Source organism: Ranitomeya imitator, chromosome 1 (assembly GCF_032444005.1).
Source record: "Ranitomeya imitator isolate aRanImi1 chromosome 1, aRanImi1.pri, whole genome shotgun sequence".
NCBI lineage: Eukaryota > Metazoa > Chordata > Amphibia > Anura > Dendrobatidae > Ranitomeya > Ranitomeya imitator.
The window spans coordinates 974,660,559-974,678,072 of NC_091282.1; the positions used below are offsets into that span (position 1 = coordinate 974,660,559).

At 42.9% G+C, this 17,514-nt stretch overlaps 1 protein-coding gene across 3 annotated transcripts in view; it reads right to left on the minus strand.

Moving 5' to 3' along the window:
* The window catches only part of SEC24B (SEC24 homolog B, COPII coat complex component), a 98,241-nt gene that overhangs the window by 27,377 nt on the left and 53,350 nt on the right, over positions 1 to 17,514 (minus strand). For all 3 annotated transcript variants that reach the window (XM_069743862.1, XM_069743864.1, XM_069743863.1), the window contains 7 exons: positions 16,356 to 16,562; positions 16,148 to 16,271; positions 13,931 to 14,089; positions 11,452 to 11,625; positions 8,542 to 8,652; positions 5,467 to 5,642; positions 2,804 to 2,941 (listed from right to left, as the gene is read on the minus strand). In XM_069743862.1, coding sequence (XP_069599963.1) covers positions 2,804 to 2,941; positions 5,467 to 5,642; positions 8,542 to 8,652; positions 11,452 to 11,625; positions 13,931 to 14,089; positions 16,148 to 16,271; positions 16,356 to 16,562 — 1,089 coding nt within the window. The remainder of the gene's footprint in view (positions 1 to 2,803; positions 2,942 to 5,466; positions 5,643 to 8,541; positions 8,653 to 11,451; positions 11,626 to 13,930; positions 14,090 to 16,147; positions 16,272 to 16,355; positions 16,563 to 17,514) is intronic.

The following is a 17,514-nucleotide window of genomic DNA, read 5'->3' on the forward strand; positions in this document are numbered from 1 at the left end:
TCTCATTTTGGACTATATATTACATCTACTACTATTTATCAATTTATTTAGGTTCTTTTGGTCCATGCAGATTTACACATATATACATTTTCTTATTACAATACTGCTGATCTATTACCTTCCAGTATAGTTATGTGCCAAATATTTTTATCCTGCTGTTTTTTTCTGTAAAATAGTTCAATTCAGTTCTCAACATTTCATATTGTAAATGAACATATTCTCTTTTTTTACTTGTGTTCCCTGATCTAATTTCTGTGAAATGCTGACCTGAAAGAGTACTAATAAATTCTGTCTGAAAAGTGTGTTTGCTTTAAGGTACCGTCACATTTAGCGACGCTGCAGCGATCTAGACAACGATCCCGATTGCTGCAGCGTCGCTGTGTGGTCACTGGAGAGCTGTCACACAGACAGCTCTCCAGCGACCAACTATGCGAAGTCCCATGGTAACGAGGGTAAACATCGGGTTACTAAGCGCAGGACCGCGCTTAGTAACCCGATGTTTATCCTGGTTACCAGTGCTAATGTAAGAAAAACCAAACACTACATACTTACATTCCGGTGTCTGTCCCCCGGTGCTGTGCTTTCCTGCACTGACTGTGAGCGCCGTCTGGCCGAAAGCACAGTGGTGACGTCACCGCTGTAATCTGCTTTACGGCTGGCCGGCGCTGACAGTGCAGGGAAGCAGAACGCCGAGGGACGCGACAGACACCGGAATGTAAGTATGTAGTGTTTTTTTTTTACATTTACACTGGTAACCAGGGTAAACATCGGGTTACCAGTGAAGACATCACTGAATCGACGTCACACACGCCGATTCAGCGATGTCTGCGGGAGATCCAGCGACAAAATAAAGTTCTGGACTTTCTGCTCCGACCAACGATGTCACAGCAGGATCCAGATCGCTGCTGCATGTCAAACACAACGATATCGCTATCCAGGACGCTGCAACGTCACGGATCGCTAGCGATATCGTTGTGAAGTTGGTCAGTGTGAAGGTACCTTTACTCTGAGCTCTTATCCTAAAGGGTGGGGGTGGGGTTTATTTTATCCTATCAGTAGACAATTGCCATAGTAGTCTATCCAGTTTCATTTTCAGTCCAGCTGGAGAGAGAGCAGAAAAAAAAATCAAGGCATGCGAGTAGTCTTGGATTTGACCCAGGGACTCAAAGGACAAAATGTCACATGCGGCAATTTTTTTTTACATCATATCAATTAGGGCAGATGTTGATGAAAAGAAAAATGACCATGTTGGGTACTATTAGAAAAAATAAGCCAGAACTGCCGCAAGGTATTCTCAGTAAGAGAGACATTTATAGTCCTATGTTTTATTTTACTAAGGATACCACAGTAGTTTCTTACGTCCCAAAGAAACACAAGCAGGTAATTCTGATGAGCACAATGCATCACAATAGTGAAATCAGTAATGGAGATGACAGAAAACCGGACATCATTTTAGAAAATAATGCTACAAAAGGGGCTGCTGATACTCTAGATCAACTGATAAGCACTTACACCTGTAAGCGCAAAACAAATCGGTGGCCAATGGTGATTTTTTACAATATGCTTGATGTGTCAGCATACAATGCATTCGTGCTATGGAAGGAAATAGACCCAAATAGGAACAAAAATGAACTATACAAGAGAAGACTTTTTATAGAGGAGTTGGGAAAATCACTGGTTAGCCCATATATTGAAGAACGAAAGGTAACACAAAGAGCTGATGGAGCGGCAGCCATTGTCCACAGGATCCAACAGCAAGATAAAGAAAGTGAACCAACAGCTTACACCAGCACTGCTACAATACCCACGGACGCCACCAGCAACCCAACCAGCCTAAAACGGAAACGATGCGACTTCTGTCCAACATCAAGCAATCACAAATCAAATGTGATATGTTACAGATGTGAAAAATATTTATGCAAAAGACATGTCAATTATACCTGTGACAATTGCAAACAGTAAATTTTGCACCGTGTGACTTATTTATCATTTTACATTAAAAAAAAAAACTGAACTGTTAATTTTTTTTGTTTTTTTTTTGTTGGAAAATAATATAATTGCATTTAGTTTATTGTTATTAGTTATAGTTTACAGTTGGGTGAATAATTATTTTTGAATGTGCAAATATGCAATATGCATAAATATTCCAATAAAGCCATGTTAAATGTTTTGACACAAAAAAAAAAATAAAAAGTACGTTTTTCTTTCCATTTTTCATTTGTTTATAAACAACCAGGTTCACATACAATATAATACTGCTAAAACTATTCAATTAAAACACTTAAATTAGCTAAAAATCAAGACTTTATTAGGTCCGGTCAAAAATGACTGGAAGATAACAAGTGTATAGTGGTAACCAGGAGAATAGCAGGGTTAAGACTGTCTTTCATAGATGGAGTGTATGATAAAAATTACAGACCTCTCCATTCTTTGCAAGTGAAAAAACGTGCAAAATCGGCAATGTATCAAATACTTATTTTCCTCACTGTATATTGTAACAATATTGCCCATAACGACTGATTAGGTCACAGATTATTTTATACTCTAGAAAAGAAATGGAGAGTGATTGCTTTTTATGGCAATCTGCATTAGTGTGCACGCTTTTCTCCCACCAAGCTGGAAAAAAAAAAAAAAAAAGCTAGTCGCATACAGAAGTACTAGAAAAGTAAAAAAAAAAAAAAAAAAAAGCGTAAAGAACATTTATGGTTAGAAGGAAGCAATAGTAATTACACGAGAGGCAATCAGTATCTCTGCATAGCCCCAATGCCTGTCCTCAAATTGTCTCCTGCGGATGCTCCCCTACCTCGTCAGTAAGCCGGTCTACTCGGTACAGGCTCGGGTGAATCATTTTCATTTGATGAAGCAACGGCTGATATTTCATCTGGCACATTGCAAAAACGCGATCATCCAGACGAGTACAGGTGCCAGTCCTGAAGGCTTTCTGTGAAGACGATACAAACACAATTATTCTTTTCAATTGCTATCAAGCGCATTAACGATGTGTCAAAGATGACGCAGGCAATCCGAGCTTTCCAGCTCCTGAATCCCATTATCTGGAGTGATGTGCCAAATGGAACGCCACAGCGGGGACGCCAGCAGAGCCGCCAGCGTAAAACAGACCAGATCTCATACATGCCGCACCGACAGGAGGCTAGGAAATTGTAAGGAATTACAACATTTCATATGCAGCATCGGGTTCTATAAATCATGGCTGGCCCATGGGGGAGGGGAGGAAGGCGTAATAAGGGCGGCGGGCCCACACACACAGCGCCTGGTGCTGCAATATAGTGCCAGCAATGTATCACTGGAAATTTAGGTGTAAGATTTTATTCTTTTCAGATGATTTGGTTATTATTGAGTGTGTAGTATTTTTTCCCCACATTTGGCAGGAAATACGCCTTATAAATATTCTTTTTTAAATATTTTACAAGTCTTAATCACAGAGGGAGAGAGGAGAGGGAAAGATGGTGCAGGTCAACGCTGCAAGGAACTGACACAGGCACAAGCTGCTTAGCTTCATTATGTTAGATAAGGATGGCTCATTTCAAAAGATCATGCTTAGATAAAAAAACAGTTTTGCAGATGGGGATTGAGAGTGAGATTGCGTAAAATAAAAAATAAGGGACTATTTTCAGTGTCCTGTGTGTGTGATCTGTAACTAGCACCACAAAATGAAGCAAGTGTAAAGAGGCGCAATCTTCAGGGACTGCTTTACATACCGTGCAGTGATACACTATGCGCTAAAATATATGCAAATCCAATAGGGTGCATATATCTCCAATAAAGTGGAAGCGACACTAAGGTATAGGGCATATGGCTGTGCGGAGCGCTCTGCACAGGCGACATCTCTAGCAATGGCACAGGATGCGTTGCCTTTCCACCTGCAGCCTTGAATCAGACCCAGCGACTCATGACAAAATACCTGTAACAAACCGACACATCCTATGCCTTAGTGTCGCTTCCACTTTATTGGATATATATGCACCCTATTGGATTTGCATATATTTTAGCACATAGAGTACCACTGCACGGTATGTAATGCAGTCCCTGACACTTGCGCCTGTTTACACTGGCTTCATTTTGTACCCTATTGGATTTGCTTCACATCCATGTATATACATCACTGAATAAAATCACCTTGCAATTTATGCCTTGCGAGTACGGTGGATATTTTTTATAAGCGAATATTAAGCTACTTCCCCGGCACCTCGCTTAATTCTTTCTGAGCGCAGACCAATTTTTTCCGCTAAGATATGTGCAAACACTGGCAGTAATGCAGGTTAACTTTCATATAAGTCTGTGTAGAACAGTCACATCAGTTTGCACCTATTGACACCTTAGTCAGGAGGAATTGGTCGGTGATTTTTTTCCGCAGTGGTGACTGCCTCCGTTTCTGACTGAGCACTTCTCCCATCAACCAAAAGTTGTTTTTGATTAGTGCTGGATCCTACCTGCCCTTTAAATTTGTAGGCTTTTGGTCTGGGAGAGGCATGTTTGATAGAAATGGTTAAGGTCGCCTTGTGGTGGCCGGTGGGGGCACACAAATTTGTGTACCTAGTACCTTAATTCGTTTTTCTAACATGAAAAATAAAAATGTCCGTATAAAATAAAAAGTTTTCAAAAACTTATCACCAGCTTAATGAAAGACGGCAGCACTTGGATGACACACGAGAGGCATTCAAGTGCCATCAGCCATTTTTATATAGCATTTCAAGTCAATGAGCGAGTCTAATCTGCAGATCAAACTGTGCGCAAACAACAAAAGAATAACCAAAAAAAATATAGGCCCTCTGCAGAATAACTATGCAAGCCACAAGTTCCCATTATGGCCTCCTTCACATACTTTCTTCAGCATTTTGCTACAGTTTTAAATTTAGGCTGGGATTCATTAAGAATAGTGTTTTGTCTGTCTTAATGAGCGGCATGCAGGAATAACATGCACCATAAAATTGGGGCATGTTATCATGGTGTTTGCCTCTGTGCTCCTGGCTAGAGATATTACTCCTGCAACATTTCTGGAGTAAGGAGTAAGAAATGATGCCACATTTGATAACTTTAATGGTTGGCCGTAGCCATGCCCTCGCTCCTCCCCAGCTACGCCCATTTTGGCGGAGCGGCCCAAATCAGGTGTGAAAATGCTACAAATTGCCAAATTTTGCTGCAACTTTGCACTGTGCAAATCAAAGTGTTGTATGAGCTGGCAAAACACTGATGAATCGGGGCCTTAATCTTTATAGTGAAATACTGAAAAGTCTACATACAATAGCGGCAGATTTATCAAAACTGGCTTTTTTTTTTTTTTAAATAAAGGTTTGTTAGGATTCGATCCTCCAAATTTACTAAGAAATTAGTGCCAATTTGGAGGACCTTGGGGCTGCCTCTAGTGAAATAGATTTTGGAGGCCTCTGCTGTAGATTCAACCAAAAATACTAAAGACTGGTTTCGTTATAAAATGTTTTCACTCACCTGCTTAAGAAGAGCCAAAATATATAAGGGGAAAAGTTTCAGAGAAGTGGGCGCAATGAGAGTGCACTGCTGCAGGTTTGGAAGTGTAGACTTGTAGGAGGACAGTGAGTCTACCACTGCGTTCACCAGGGCATCTCTAGCATCAGAAAGGCTGGAAGTCACTGACCGATCTACAGCTGCAAAAAGATAGAATAGAGATGAAGAAAAGCAAATGTCAGGCCGACTCTGTAGGTACTGAACGGTATTCAACCACCTCAGCAGAGCCATTCACATAGCACCATTCATGGAAACACAACATAGTGTCATGTTCCAGAGATGAAAACACTCAACATACACGCAAAATACTAAAGATCTATTTTATAACCTTTATGACAGCCAACATAAAAAAAGTTACAACCTAAAAAATATGTCCTTAAAGGGGTATTCGCAACTTGTCCCTTAAGCAGCTATGAGTAGTGCAGTTTCTTCACTTCCTGGCTTCTAGCATGGCGGGCTGTCCTCCTTGAGTGAGATATGATGAAGTGAAAAACTATAAAGCTCAGCACAACGTCTGCTGTAACACATTCAGCTAGCAATGGTTTACTGTATGTCTGCACTGTTATCACTGTATTTACACAGAGATAATAAGACATTTAGACAAGCACACAACTCTGGACAGCGAGAGCAGACTGAAAGCTGTATTCTGGTAATGATGCAAGTTAGGGAGAGGGAGGCGAGTAGAACTGCTGTATACAAATTAATGACGTGGAGAGTCTTTGCGAGTGTAATGTTAATGCGAACCGGTCATCAGGATTTTGCTAAGTATACTACAGGCATTGTCAGGTCAGCGCCATTATAATGATTAAAATGATCCCTTGGATGATGAAATCCGTCTTGTGGTTGTGGTTTAATCTGTATTTGCAGTTATAAGTAAATGAGATTCTCGTGCTTTGGGGTGGGCCTGTGGGCGGGGCTTTATTAGGTGCCCTCCTCTTATATTCATCCTTATGGGCTTAAGACAGGTCACTGATCCCTCACTGACCTGCCACCCATTTTACATAATGCATATAATAATATTGTTGGCTTAAAAAAAAAAAAAAAGAAAAAAGTAACTTCAGCAAAGTGGCCCCGATGCATGTGCAGTAGCATCCATAGCTTGCCGATAGATGCAACTGCGCATGCGCCGATGCCATTTTGCTGAAGTTACTTTTTTTTTTCTAACTCCACAATATTATATCTATTATGTAAAATAGGTGGCAGGTCACTGTGGGACCAGTGACCTGTCATGTAAGCCTGTAAGGATGCATATGTAATCAGAGCACCACATGAAGCTCCGCCCACAGGCCGGCTTGAAGCACCCGAATCTCATTAACTGAAAACTACAAATACACATTAAACAACAACCACAAGACGGATTTCATCAACCAAGATATAATTTTAATGAGTATAACAGCACCAACCTGACACTGTCTGTAGTATACTTAGCAAAATCCTGATGATAGACTCGCTTTAAGAGTTAAGGCTGCAGAGGCCAGTTTCCACGGAAACAAGTTGCACACCAAGATAAAATCTCTTATTGAAGGAGGATGACATCAGGTAGAAAAAGCAAGTCAATTTTCAAACTTGCTTATTTTTGTGCTGTCTAATTAAATAAACTTAAGAACACCCCTTTAAAGGGAACCTGTCACCACTTTTTGGCTCTATCAGCTAAGAATATCAGTTAATTGCTCGTCAGGTATGCATTCCACATCTACATTTGAAACCCCCCCGACACCCCATGCATCACCCATAAAAACCGTTTTAATTTGTCCCTCGCTGTATGTTAATCTGTTTGGTCCGGTCTGATGGGCGTTGCCTCTGTTTCCTCACTCCCACCCCTCCTCGGCTTGCTGTACGCATTCTTCGCCGTGAATGCGTACAGACTGTGTGTGTGTGTGTGTGTGTGTGTGTGTGTGTGTGCGTGCGTGCGTGCGTGCGTGCGTGCGTGCGTGCATTGCAATGTGACCTCGCGCGTGTGCAGTATGCTTGCCCAAAGGCGGGCAAAGCCGAAAAACAGTACGGCGCAGTACTGGGGCACAGATTAACATACAGCGCGGGACACATTAAAAAGGTTTTTATGGGTGATGCATGGGGTGTCAGGGGGTTTCAAATGTAGATGTGGAATGCATACCTGACCAGCAATTAAATGATATTTTTAGCTGATAAAGCAAAAATGTGGTGACAGGCTCCCTTTAAAAATAGAATATATACACATGGAAAATATTTTCCTATTAAAACTATATACACACACATCATGGCAACGACATCCTTACACAAATACCATCTGAAATACTTTACCATCATTTACTATTAAGCGGATATTTTAGAACTATGACATATGCTGCATCTTAATGGCATAATGGGGTCACTGAGAAATTTCTTTTAACATTCCTAATACAGCTTGCTAAGCAAGCCATGGTTATGTCAGAAAAGCTTTGGAAAAGCAGCACATGTTTAGGCAAGTTAGCATTGTGCCTTAATTCTCAGAAATTAAGCAATATTATAAAAATATAACAAGCTTAAGAGTGTATAAGTATGTATACATGCATGCAAACAGGGAGAAAGAGGACTAAACTCTAGTGCTACATATTCAATGTAGCAATCGTAAAAGCCATTATCAACCTTTAAAAAGGGCCTTGCCATAGGATGTAGGATAAAAAGCCAAAATAGACACCCCATTGGAAGACACATGTTTTGGGGTGTCTAATCAGCGCAAAGCAGGAGAACTGGTTTGGCTAGCTATGACGCCTCTGATGGGGAGTTTCAGGAGTACAGTTTATCCATTTGGAGAGTGCCAAGTCTGTGTAAGGAGGTTTCTAAGCATATGTGTAGCAGTGTGTGTGGATTATATATGTATGCACACATACACGTGTATCTGTGTGCATCCATGTGTGTGTACAGTGCGTGTATATTTATATGAAGTCATATTGATATTATAAACTGCAGTTACAGCTGCTTATTATTATTATTAGTATATATATATTTTACATACAAGACGCTTTGCTGACAGCTTTGATAAACATCTACATTCTGATTAAGAAACACATAAGATCTCACCCATGTTTGCCAAGAGACAAGTAGTAGCCTGAACATCTACTCCTGCAAACACATCAGGTAGGGAATTCACCACGGGCAGGCACAAGGTGTGCACACGTATCCTCCGCTGGCCTGCATGCAAGGAACAAGATTGCATTACATTTAAAGAGGATCTTTGAACCCATTCCACCTTCCCCAACCAAATTGTGTGTGTGTGCTGGTAATTAGAAAAGGAAAAGATATCTTTGCACTGTGTTAGTCAGTAGATAGAAATATATTAATAATTGGAACATGTCACTTTACCAAATAAATACACTGCTCAAAAAAAATAAAGGGAACCCTAAAATCCCACATTCTAGATATCACTGAATGAAATATTCCAATTGTAAATCTTTATTCATTACATAGTGGTATGTGTTGAGAACAATAAAACCTAAAAATGATCAACGTGAATCACAACTAATATACCATAGAGGTCTGGGGTTGGAATGATGCTCAAAGTCAAAGTGGAAAATAAAGTTAAAGGCTGATCCAACTTCAGTGGAAATGCCGAAATGATGCTCAGTAGTGTGTGTGGCCTCCACGTACCTGTATGACCTCCCTACAATGCCTGGGCATGCTTCTGATGAGGCGGCGGATGGTCTCCTGAGGGATCTCCTTCCAGACCTGGACTATAGCATCCACCAACTCCTGGACAGTCTGTGGTCAACGTGATGTGTTCAATTGGATTCAGGTCTGGGGAATGAGCGGGCCACTCCATAGCTTCAATGCCTTCATCTTGGAGGAACTGCTGACACACTCCAGCCACTGGAGGTCTGGCATTGTCCTGCATTAGGAGGAACCCAGTGCGAACCGCACCAACATATGGTCTCCCAAAGGGGTCTGAGGATCTCATCTAGGTACCTAATGGCAGTCAGGCTACCTCTGGCGAGCATATGGAGGGGCTGTGCGGTCCTCCAAAGAAATGCCACCCCACACCATTACTGACCCACTGCCAAACTGGTCATGCTGAAGGATGTTGCAGGCAGCAGATCGCTCTCAACGGTTTCTCCAGACTGCCACGTCTGTCACATATGCTCAGTGTAAACCTGCTTTCATCTGTGAAGAGCACAGGGCGCCGGTGGTGAATTTGCCAATCCTGGTGTTCTGTGGCAAATGCCAAGTGTCCTGCTTGGTGTTGGGCTGTGAGCACAACCCCCATCTGTGGACGTTGGGCACTCAGATCATCCTCATGGAGTCGGTTTCTAACCGTTTGTGCAGACACATGCACATTTGTGGCCTGCTGGAGGTCATTTTGCAGGGCTCTGGCAGTGCTCCTCCTGTTCTTCCTTGCACAAATACGGAGGTAGCAGTCCTGCTGCTGGGTTGTTGCCCTCCTACGGCCCCCTCCACGTCTCCTGGTGTACTGACCTGTCTCATGGTAGCGCCAATTGATTGTCAAACAGTGTTGCTTCCTAAGTGGACAGTTTGATTTCACAGAAGTTTGATTTACTTGGAGTCATATTCTGTTGTTTAAGTGTTCCCTTTATTTTTTTTGAGCAGTGTACCGTATATTCTCAAGTATAAGCCGAGATTTTCAGCCCACTTTATTGGGCTGAAAGTAACCCTCTCAGCTTATACTCGAGTCATACCCAGGGGTCAGCAGGGGAGGGGGAGCGACGCTATGTAATACTCACCTGCTCCTGGCGCGGTCCCTGGTTTCCCGGCAGCTTCTTCCTGTAGTGAGCGGTCACATGGTACTGCTCATTACAGTAATGAATATGGACCCGACTACACTCCCATAGGGGTGGAGCCGCATATTCATTACTGTAATGAGTGGTACCATGTGACCGCTTACTACAGGAAGAAGCTGCTGGCGCCGGGGAACAGAAGTGCAGGGACCGCGATAGGAGCAGGTGAGTATAACGCAGTGCGCGATATTCTCCTGCTCCCCGTTCCACTGTTGGCGCCGCTGTGTCTTCCGCGTCCTCTGCAGTGACGCACAGGTCAGAGGGCGCGATAATGCGATTAGTGCGCGCCGCCCTCTGCCTGAACATCAGTGCAGAGGACAGGGAAGATACAGCGGCGGTCGACGGTGAAACGGGGAGCAGGTGAATATAGCAAGTGCCTAAGAGGTGAGTATGTGATTTATTTTTTTTAATCGCAGCAACAGCATATGGGGAAAATGTCTGTATGGAGCACCTTGCATCTTATGGGGCCATGTGCAGCATTATATGGGGCAAATATCTGTATGGGGCCATGTGCAGCATTATATGGGGCAAATATCTGTATAGAGCATCTTATGGGGCAAATATCTGTATGGGGCCATGTGCAGCATTATATGGGGCAAATATCTGTATAGAGCATCTTATGGGGCTATGTGCAGCATTATATGGGGCAAATATCTGTATGGGGCCATGTGCAGCATTATATGGGGCAAATATCTGTATAGAGCATCTTATGGGGCTATGTGCAGCATTATATGGGGCAAATATCTGTATGGGGCCATGTGCAGCATTATATGGGGCAAATATCTGTATGGGGCCTTGTGCAGCATTATATGGGGCATATATCTGTATGAGGCCATGTGCAGCATTATATGGGGCAAATATCTGTATGGAGCATCTTATGGGGTCATAATCAACCATTGTGCAGCATTATATGGGGCATATTTTATAATGGAGCATCTTATGGAGCATTATATGGGGCTCCTGATTCAATATGGATATTCAAAAACACTTAACCTACTGATCTCTCAATTAATTTTACTTCTATTGGTAACTATTTTTATTTTTGAAATTAACCAGTAGCTGCTGCATTTTCCACCCTAGGCTTATACTCGAGTCATTAAGTTTTCCCAGTTTTTTGTGGCAAAATTGGCTTATATTCGAGTATATATGGTATATATTAATACTTTATAAAATCTCCCCAAAAGCCCTGAGAAAGAACTACCTTTGCTAGATGTGTAGAGAAGGGCCACTTGACAACATGCCAAGGAACTGTCCGTCAGACTTTCTTCTAAAGACATCTGCACTGCAAATCCAGCATCCTCACTGATGTTGGCAAGTGATAACAGGTCCGTTGACCGCACAAAAAAATTTCCATGGAAAGTATGTATTGAGAGGCCTAAAACAGAGCAAACATGTGTGACAACATATACTACACCAGAAAAGCCACAATGACAGATGCTTCTCTTACCGTAGTACTATACAATGCCATTGTTCTAACAAAATGGACACATAGAGAGAGATCATTATGTGCAAGTATCTAGTGGGGAAGACACCACGGTTATTATTTCCCTATAGTAATTGGAGCTATGGAAATCAGATTTAGATGCCAAATAACATTCGGAGCATGGAGCTTAGTGCACAGTAACCTACAGGCAGGCAGCTACTAGGCTCCCTCTACTGGTAGCTACGGGTAACATGTTATGTTGCACATTTAGGACTTGCAGTTATAACCATGCAATAAGTAAATTACTAGGATGGACAGTCACTTTAAAAAGTGGTCACAAAGGAGGAGCATTATTTGTATCCACAGCCAAGTCAAGTACAGCCTTGAGGAAGCAGAGTATTTTAGACAGAAGTAATGTTCTTCTCTCCTGGCAGAACTAACCTTTCATTTTAGACACCCGAAACCTAGGAATTTTTTATGGTGTATATATCTTAGCACTGGATATATACTATGGGGATCAGGCAAAAACAAATCTACCATTACTAAGCCATTTAATGACTATAAATATACAAAAAATGTATTACACAGAGAGCAACTGTTGGACCTAGCCAGCTGATGCAATGCATATGGGGCCTCTCGACTCTCCCCCTCCCCCAAAAAGATGTCAGCGGAGAGAAGGATCTGGCTGCTGGAATTTCAGAGGGAAGATGGGATGGGGAGTGTGCGTGGAGGAATAGTGGGGCCAGCTTCAGCAAACGTTCACTGCCCGTGTCTCATCATCAACATGCTGAGAATGGCCATAGGGGATGGAGAGGACGAATGTCATGCAGACCGCTCCAACCTGCCAAACTCCAGATCACTTAAAACCACCAGGTGGCCCTGAAGCCACAGGCAGTCACCATATGCTGGGGGTCTTCGTTTCTTACAATGTGTGTGTATTTATAAATATAAAATTGCACACACATTCAATTTACGGACGCGCTGAAAGGATCAGAATAGACTGTAAAATCCATATGTAGCTTCAATTTTAGGCCCTGTTCACACTGTGCTTCTGCATTGTGTCTGATGGATCCATCACAATCCCCCAAAATGGGATTCAGACACCTCTGATAGGGCCAGAAGACAATGACAAACGGAGTTCAAATGTCTATATTTCTGTGCAAAACAGACACATTCAGAGAAAACAAAAAACAAAACACCATTTGAACTCGGTTTGCGTCATTGCATTCTATGGCTCCATCGGATCTACTCCATTGGCAGTTCTGCATTATGGGCAGCACGGTGGCTCAGTGGGTAGCACAGCAGCCTTGCAGGGCTGGGATCCTGGGTTCAAATCCCACCAAGGACAACATCTGCAAGGAGTTTGTATGTTCTCCCTGTTTGGTGTGGGTTTCCTCCAGGTTCTCCGGTTTCCTCCCATACTCCAATGACCTAGTGATAGGGAATTTAGTCTGTCAACCCCAATGGGGGCAGCAATGATGTCTGTAAAATGCTGCAGAATCTACAAACCATCTATCTATATAATTGTCTAAGGGTCACTTCCGTCTGTCTGTCTGTCTGTAACGGAAATCCCGCGTCGCTGATAGGCCGCGACCAATCAGTGACTGGCACAGTCCGGCCGTGAATTCGCCCCTTCCTACTCTCCGTCAGTGCCCCCTCCAGTCAGCGCTCACACAGGGTTAATGGCTGCGTTACACCGCGTTATGCCGCGGTGTAACGCAGTCTGTTAACGCTGCTATTAATCCTGTGTGATCAACTTTTTACGATTGATGCTGCCTGTGCAGCATCAATAGTAAAAAGACCCAATTTTAAAAATAATAAAAAAAAATTATATTCTCACCTTCCGGCGCCTTTCCCGCTCCTCGCGACCCTCCGGTCCATGCAATGCGGTCTCGCGAGATGATGACGTAGCGGTCATGCGAGATCGGTACATCGTCATCTCGCGAGACCGCAATGCATTCTTGGGACCGGAGCATCGCTAAATGCCTGGCCTGGATCACCTATCCACAGAAAAGGTAATGGTCTTATCTGTGGAGGTCAAAGTGCTCAGAGTCCAAAATTCATGTTAATGGAGCATATGTGTGCGTATGTGATTACATTCCAAGATGTTCAGGAGCAATTGTGCGCGTGTGTGCCCACTGGTCCCAGTGAGTGAAGCATTGGTCATATGAGTACTACTATTTAAACAACGGGCACTGGACTTCTGTTCTCGTGACACATCCTGGACAAAGGATAACAGAAGCCTAATGATAAATACCTTTAGTACAGCGAATTCTCATTACTGCTTCAAAGCCAATCTTCCTAGTAAGATAATGATCCAGATCTTGCTTTAGTTTATCAGCTTGAGCTGGGTTGTGCTTATGATGGAATGATGGATAGTAATAGATGCATCCAGCAGAGTACTTCGATATGCAGGCTGAAAAACACAATAGCATAATATTACTGCATTCTTCCATAATTATAAGAGAAGAAATATATATAGTCTGCAACTAAATTAGTGTGTAACAAAGATGTTGGCACTGCAGAAAAATGCTGCAATGTCTGGATGAACCCTAAAGCTATGTTCATACGCAGAGTTTTCGCAGCATTTTTCTGCAGCCGCTGCAGAAACACTGCATTCCAGACGCAGGTTTTGCTGCTTTTTTGGGGGAGCCGATTTGTCTACAGTACATGTCAAATAAATTTAGGTTTTATTCACAAAAAAAGCAACAGAAACATTGCAAAAATGCATTAAAGTCTCTTTGCTGAATTTTTTCTGAAGACACAAGGTCCGCCATAAAACATGGACATTTGATCGGCTCAATAGATTTTAAAGGGTATGTGTTCTATCTGTGAAAACTACGGAACAAACACATAATGAATAACTGATGTCTGAATGGGGCCTTATAGGGTTTTTAGTGGCAGGCTCTGTCAACAGAATGTATATCTTTTGATCTGGTAACAAAATATTCAAGCCATCTCTTCAGAGAGGAGAAGGACTTGAGCCCTAGTGCTAACTATTGGAAGCAGCAACCCTACAAGTCAATATCAACCCTTTAATGAGCCTTGCAATATGACTTAAGGTACCGTCACACTTAACGATATCGTTAACGATATCGTTGCTTTTTGTGACGTAGCAACGATATCGTTAAGGAAATCGTTATGTGTGACAGCGACCAACGATCAGGCCCCTGCTGGGAGATCGTTGGTCGCTGAGGAAAGTCCAGAACTTTATTTCGTCACTGGACTCCTGCTGACATCGCTGGATCGGCGTGTGTGACACCGATCCAGCGATGTCTTCACTGGTAACCAGGGTAAACATCGGGTTACTAAGCGCAGGGCCGCGCTTAGTAACCCGATGTTTACCCTGGTTACCAGCGTAAAAGTAAAAAAAAAAAAAAAACAGTACATACTTACCTACCGCTGTCTGTCCCCGGCGCTGTGCTTCTCTGCACTCCTCCTTGCACTGGATGTGAGCGTCGGTCAGCCGGAAAGCAGAGCGGTGACGTCACCGCTCTGCTTTCCGGCCGCTGTGCTCACAGTCAGTGCAGGAGGAGTGCAGAGAAGCAGAGCGCCGGAGGACAGACAGCGGAAGGTATGTATGTAGTGGTTTTTTTTTTTTTTTACGTTTACGCTGGTAACCAGGGTAAACATCGGGTTACTAAGCGCGGCCCTGCGCTTAGTAACCCGATGTTTACCCTGGTTACCCGGGGACTTCGGGATCGTTGGTCGCTGGAGAGCTGTCTGTGTGACAGCTCTCCAGCGACCAAACAGCGACGCTGCAGCGATCGACATCGTTGTCGGTATCGCTGCAGCGTCGCTTAGTGTGACAGTACCTTTAGGATAAAAGCTAGAGTAGAATCCCAATGTACAGACACAGTGCTTTGGATTTGGCTGGGTGAAAGGCTAAGATTTTAACGTAATCTGAAAAATATCTTACTAAGACGTTTTCCGTAACTTAAGGATAGGTCCTCAGTGGAACATCGGTAGGGGTTAAACTTCCCACACCTCCACTGATCAGCTGAATCAATGTGCCATAGTGGAATGGAAATGCAAATAATCAAAGCGTTTGCAGTACCATTCTGTGCCATTTCTAGATGTACAGAGCTGGTACAAATGGGATTCAGTGTGGACCATAATCTACCAAAGACCACATGAGTGTCCACCGCACTGCTCCTAACAGGCCATGATCAAGGTCCGGGTGGACTGAAATGTTGGTCATCTTGTAAAGTGCGGTACTCCTGAACAGCAGATGATGGCAGATAAATATTTTCTCCACTGTAATCAAGGAGTGCCAAGGTCTTTCTTATCCTCTTCTGCAGTACTGATTGTATGAGGGTGTTGGGAGTCTGATCCCCACAGATCTGATACTAAGGACCTAATCCATAGAATAGTTCATCAATAATAAAGTCAGGGATTATCCCCTTTACCAGGGTATTCTTTCCGAATCACAGATAGAAGTACAGAAACATAAAACGGCTACATGTGTACCAACCTAGCGATGCCAGGTCAGAATACTGTGAACTTAGAAGAAACAAGTCCACAGCAGTTTGCTGTCCAGAGCAATCCAAAGCTAGCTTCTTATAGAAATCTGTGGCGGGTCCCAAGTGCTGTATTCCCTGAAAAATAAACAGGAATATATTATAAAAAAGAACTACCACCTTAAAGAGAAGCATTTTATAGAACATCCATGGACATTGTACCTTTAAGCTGGATCTTTGGTTTGGATCTTCTCTAGACTGTAAGAGTCCAGCTCCTAAGGACGGCAGCTGGGTCTGGAATACGGATATTCTTCCTCCAGTGGGAGACATCAATTTAAAAGCTCCTTGAAGAGCGGGACCAAGAGCACTGTGCGTTTCCCTTGTGCTAGTAAACATGCCAGGTAAGGCGGTCAACAGATCTTTGATCAGCTAGGAAGAAAAACAGATACGAACAACATTTAGTATTTAATGACAAAAAATACCCTTATCAGTAACGCTCTTGGGCTCAGGTCACACTTACGTTGCAGATTCTGCGGTTTTTGGCAAAAATTTGTAGCAGCGTCTGAATAGAACTCTATTTCACGGACGGACACCACAGCCATATCTGACAAACCCCCCAAGAAGTAAATAGGGTTCCGTCAGTCGCTGCTGGTAGCCATCATGTCATTGATTCATCAATGTGTCAAGATTTCCGATTATGACAGAAACAACAGAACAAGTTTGGACAAAGCTTACAAAACCACATGGATGTGCTACACGAGGGCATCTAGTCATGTGCTATGGAGGAAACAGGACTAGGGTATGCAAAGTTTACATGTGTGGCAGGTTTGCTGCAGACATGTAACAGGGCTTGGAGCAATTCATCTGCAGAAACATCTCTAGTCATATGTCTGGGGCTGGCCGCTAGTGGCAGAGATGTCTGCACAAAAGCAAGAGTGTCAATGTCCTAAAGGAAGAGACCCGATACCAAACCGTTATTAATCTTATAGTCACCAAGCCAAAATGGCCTTAAAGGGAACCTGTCAGCAGGATTGTGCACAGTAACCTACAGACAGTGTCAGGTCGGCACAGTTATACTGATTAAAATGATGCCTTGGATGATGAAATCCGTCTTGTGATTGTTCTTTAATCCTTATTTTCAGTTTTGTGTTAATGATACACCCGTGTCCTAGGGTGGGGTATGTGGTGCTCTGATTATATATTCATAATACAGACTGCTGACTGGTCACTGATCCCTCACTGACCTGCCCCATAGTTTACATAATGAATAGAATATGTATTGGAAAAAAAATTTAAAGTTTTTTTGGGGTGTGGCGATTTTTCTTTTTTTGCAGAAGTTAACATTTTTTTTTACATTCTCTATCCCCTCAAGAGATCATCT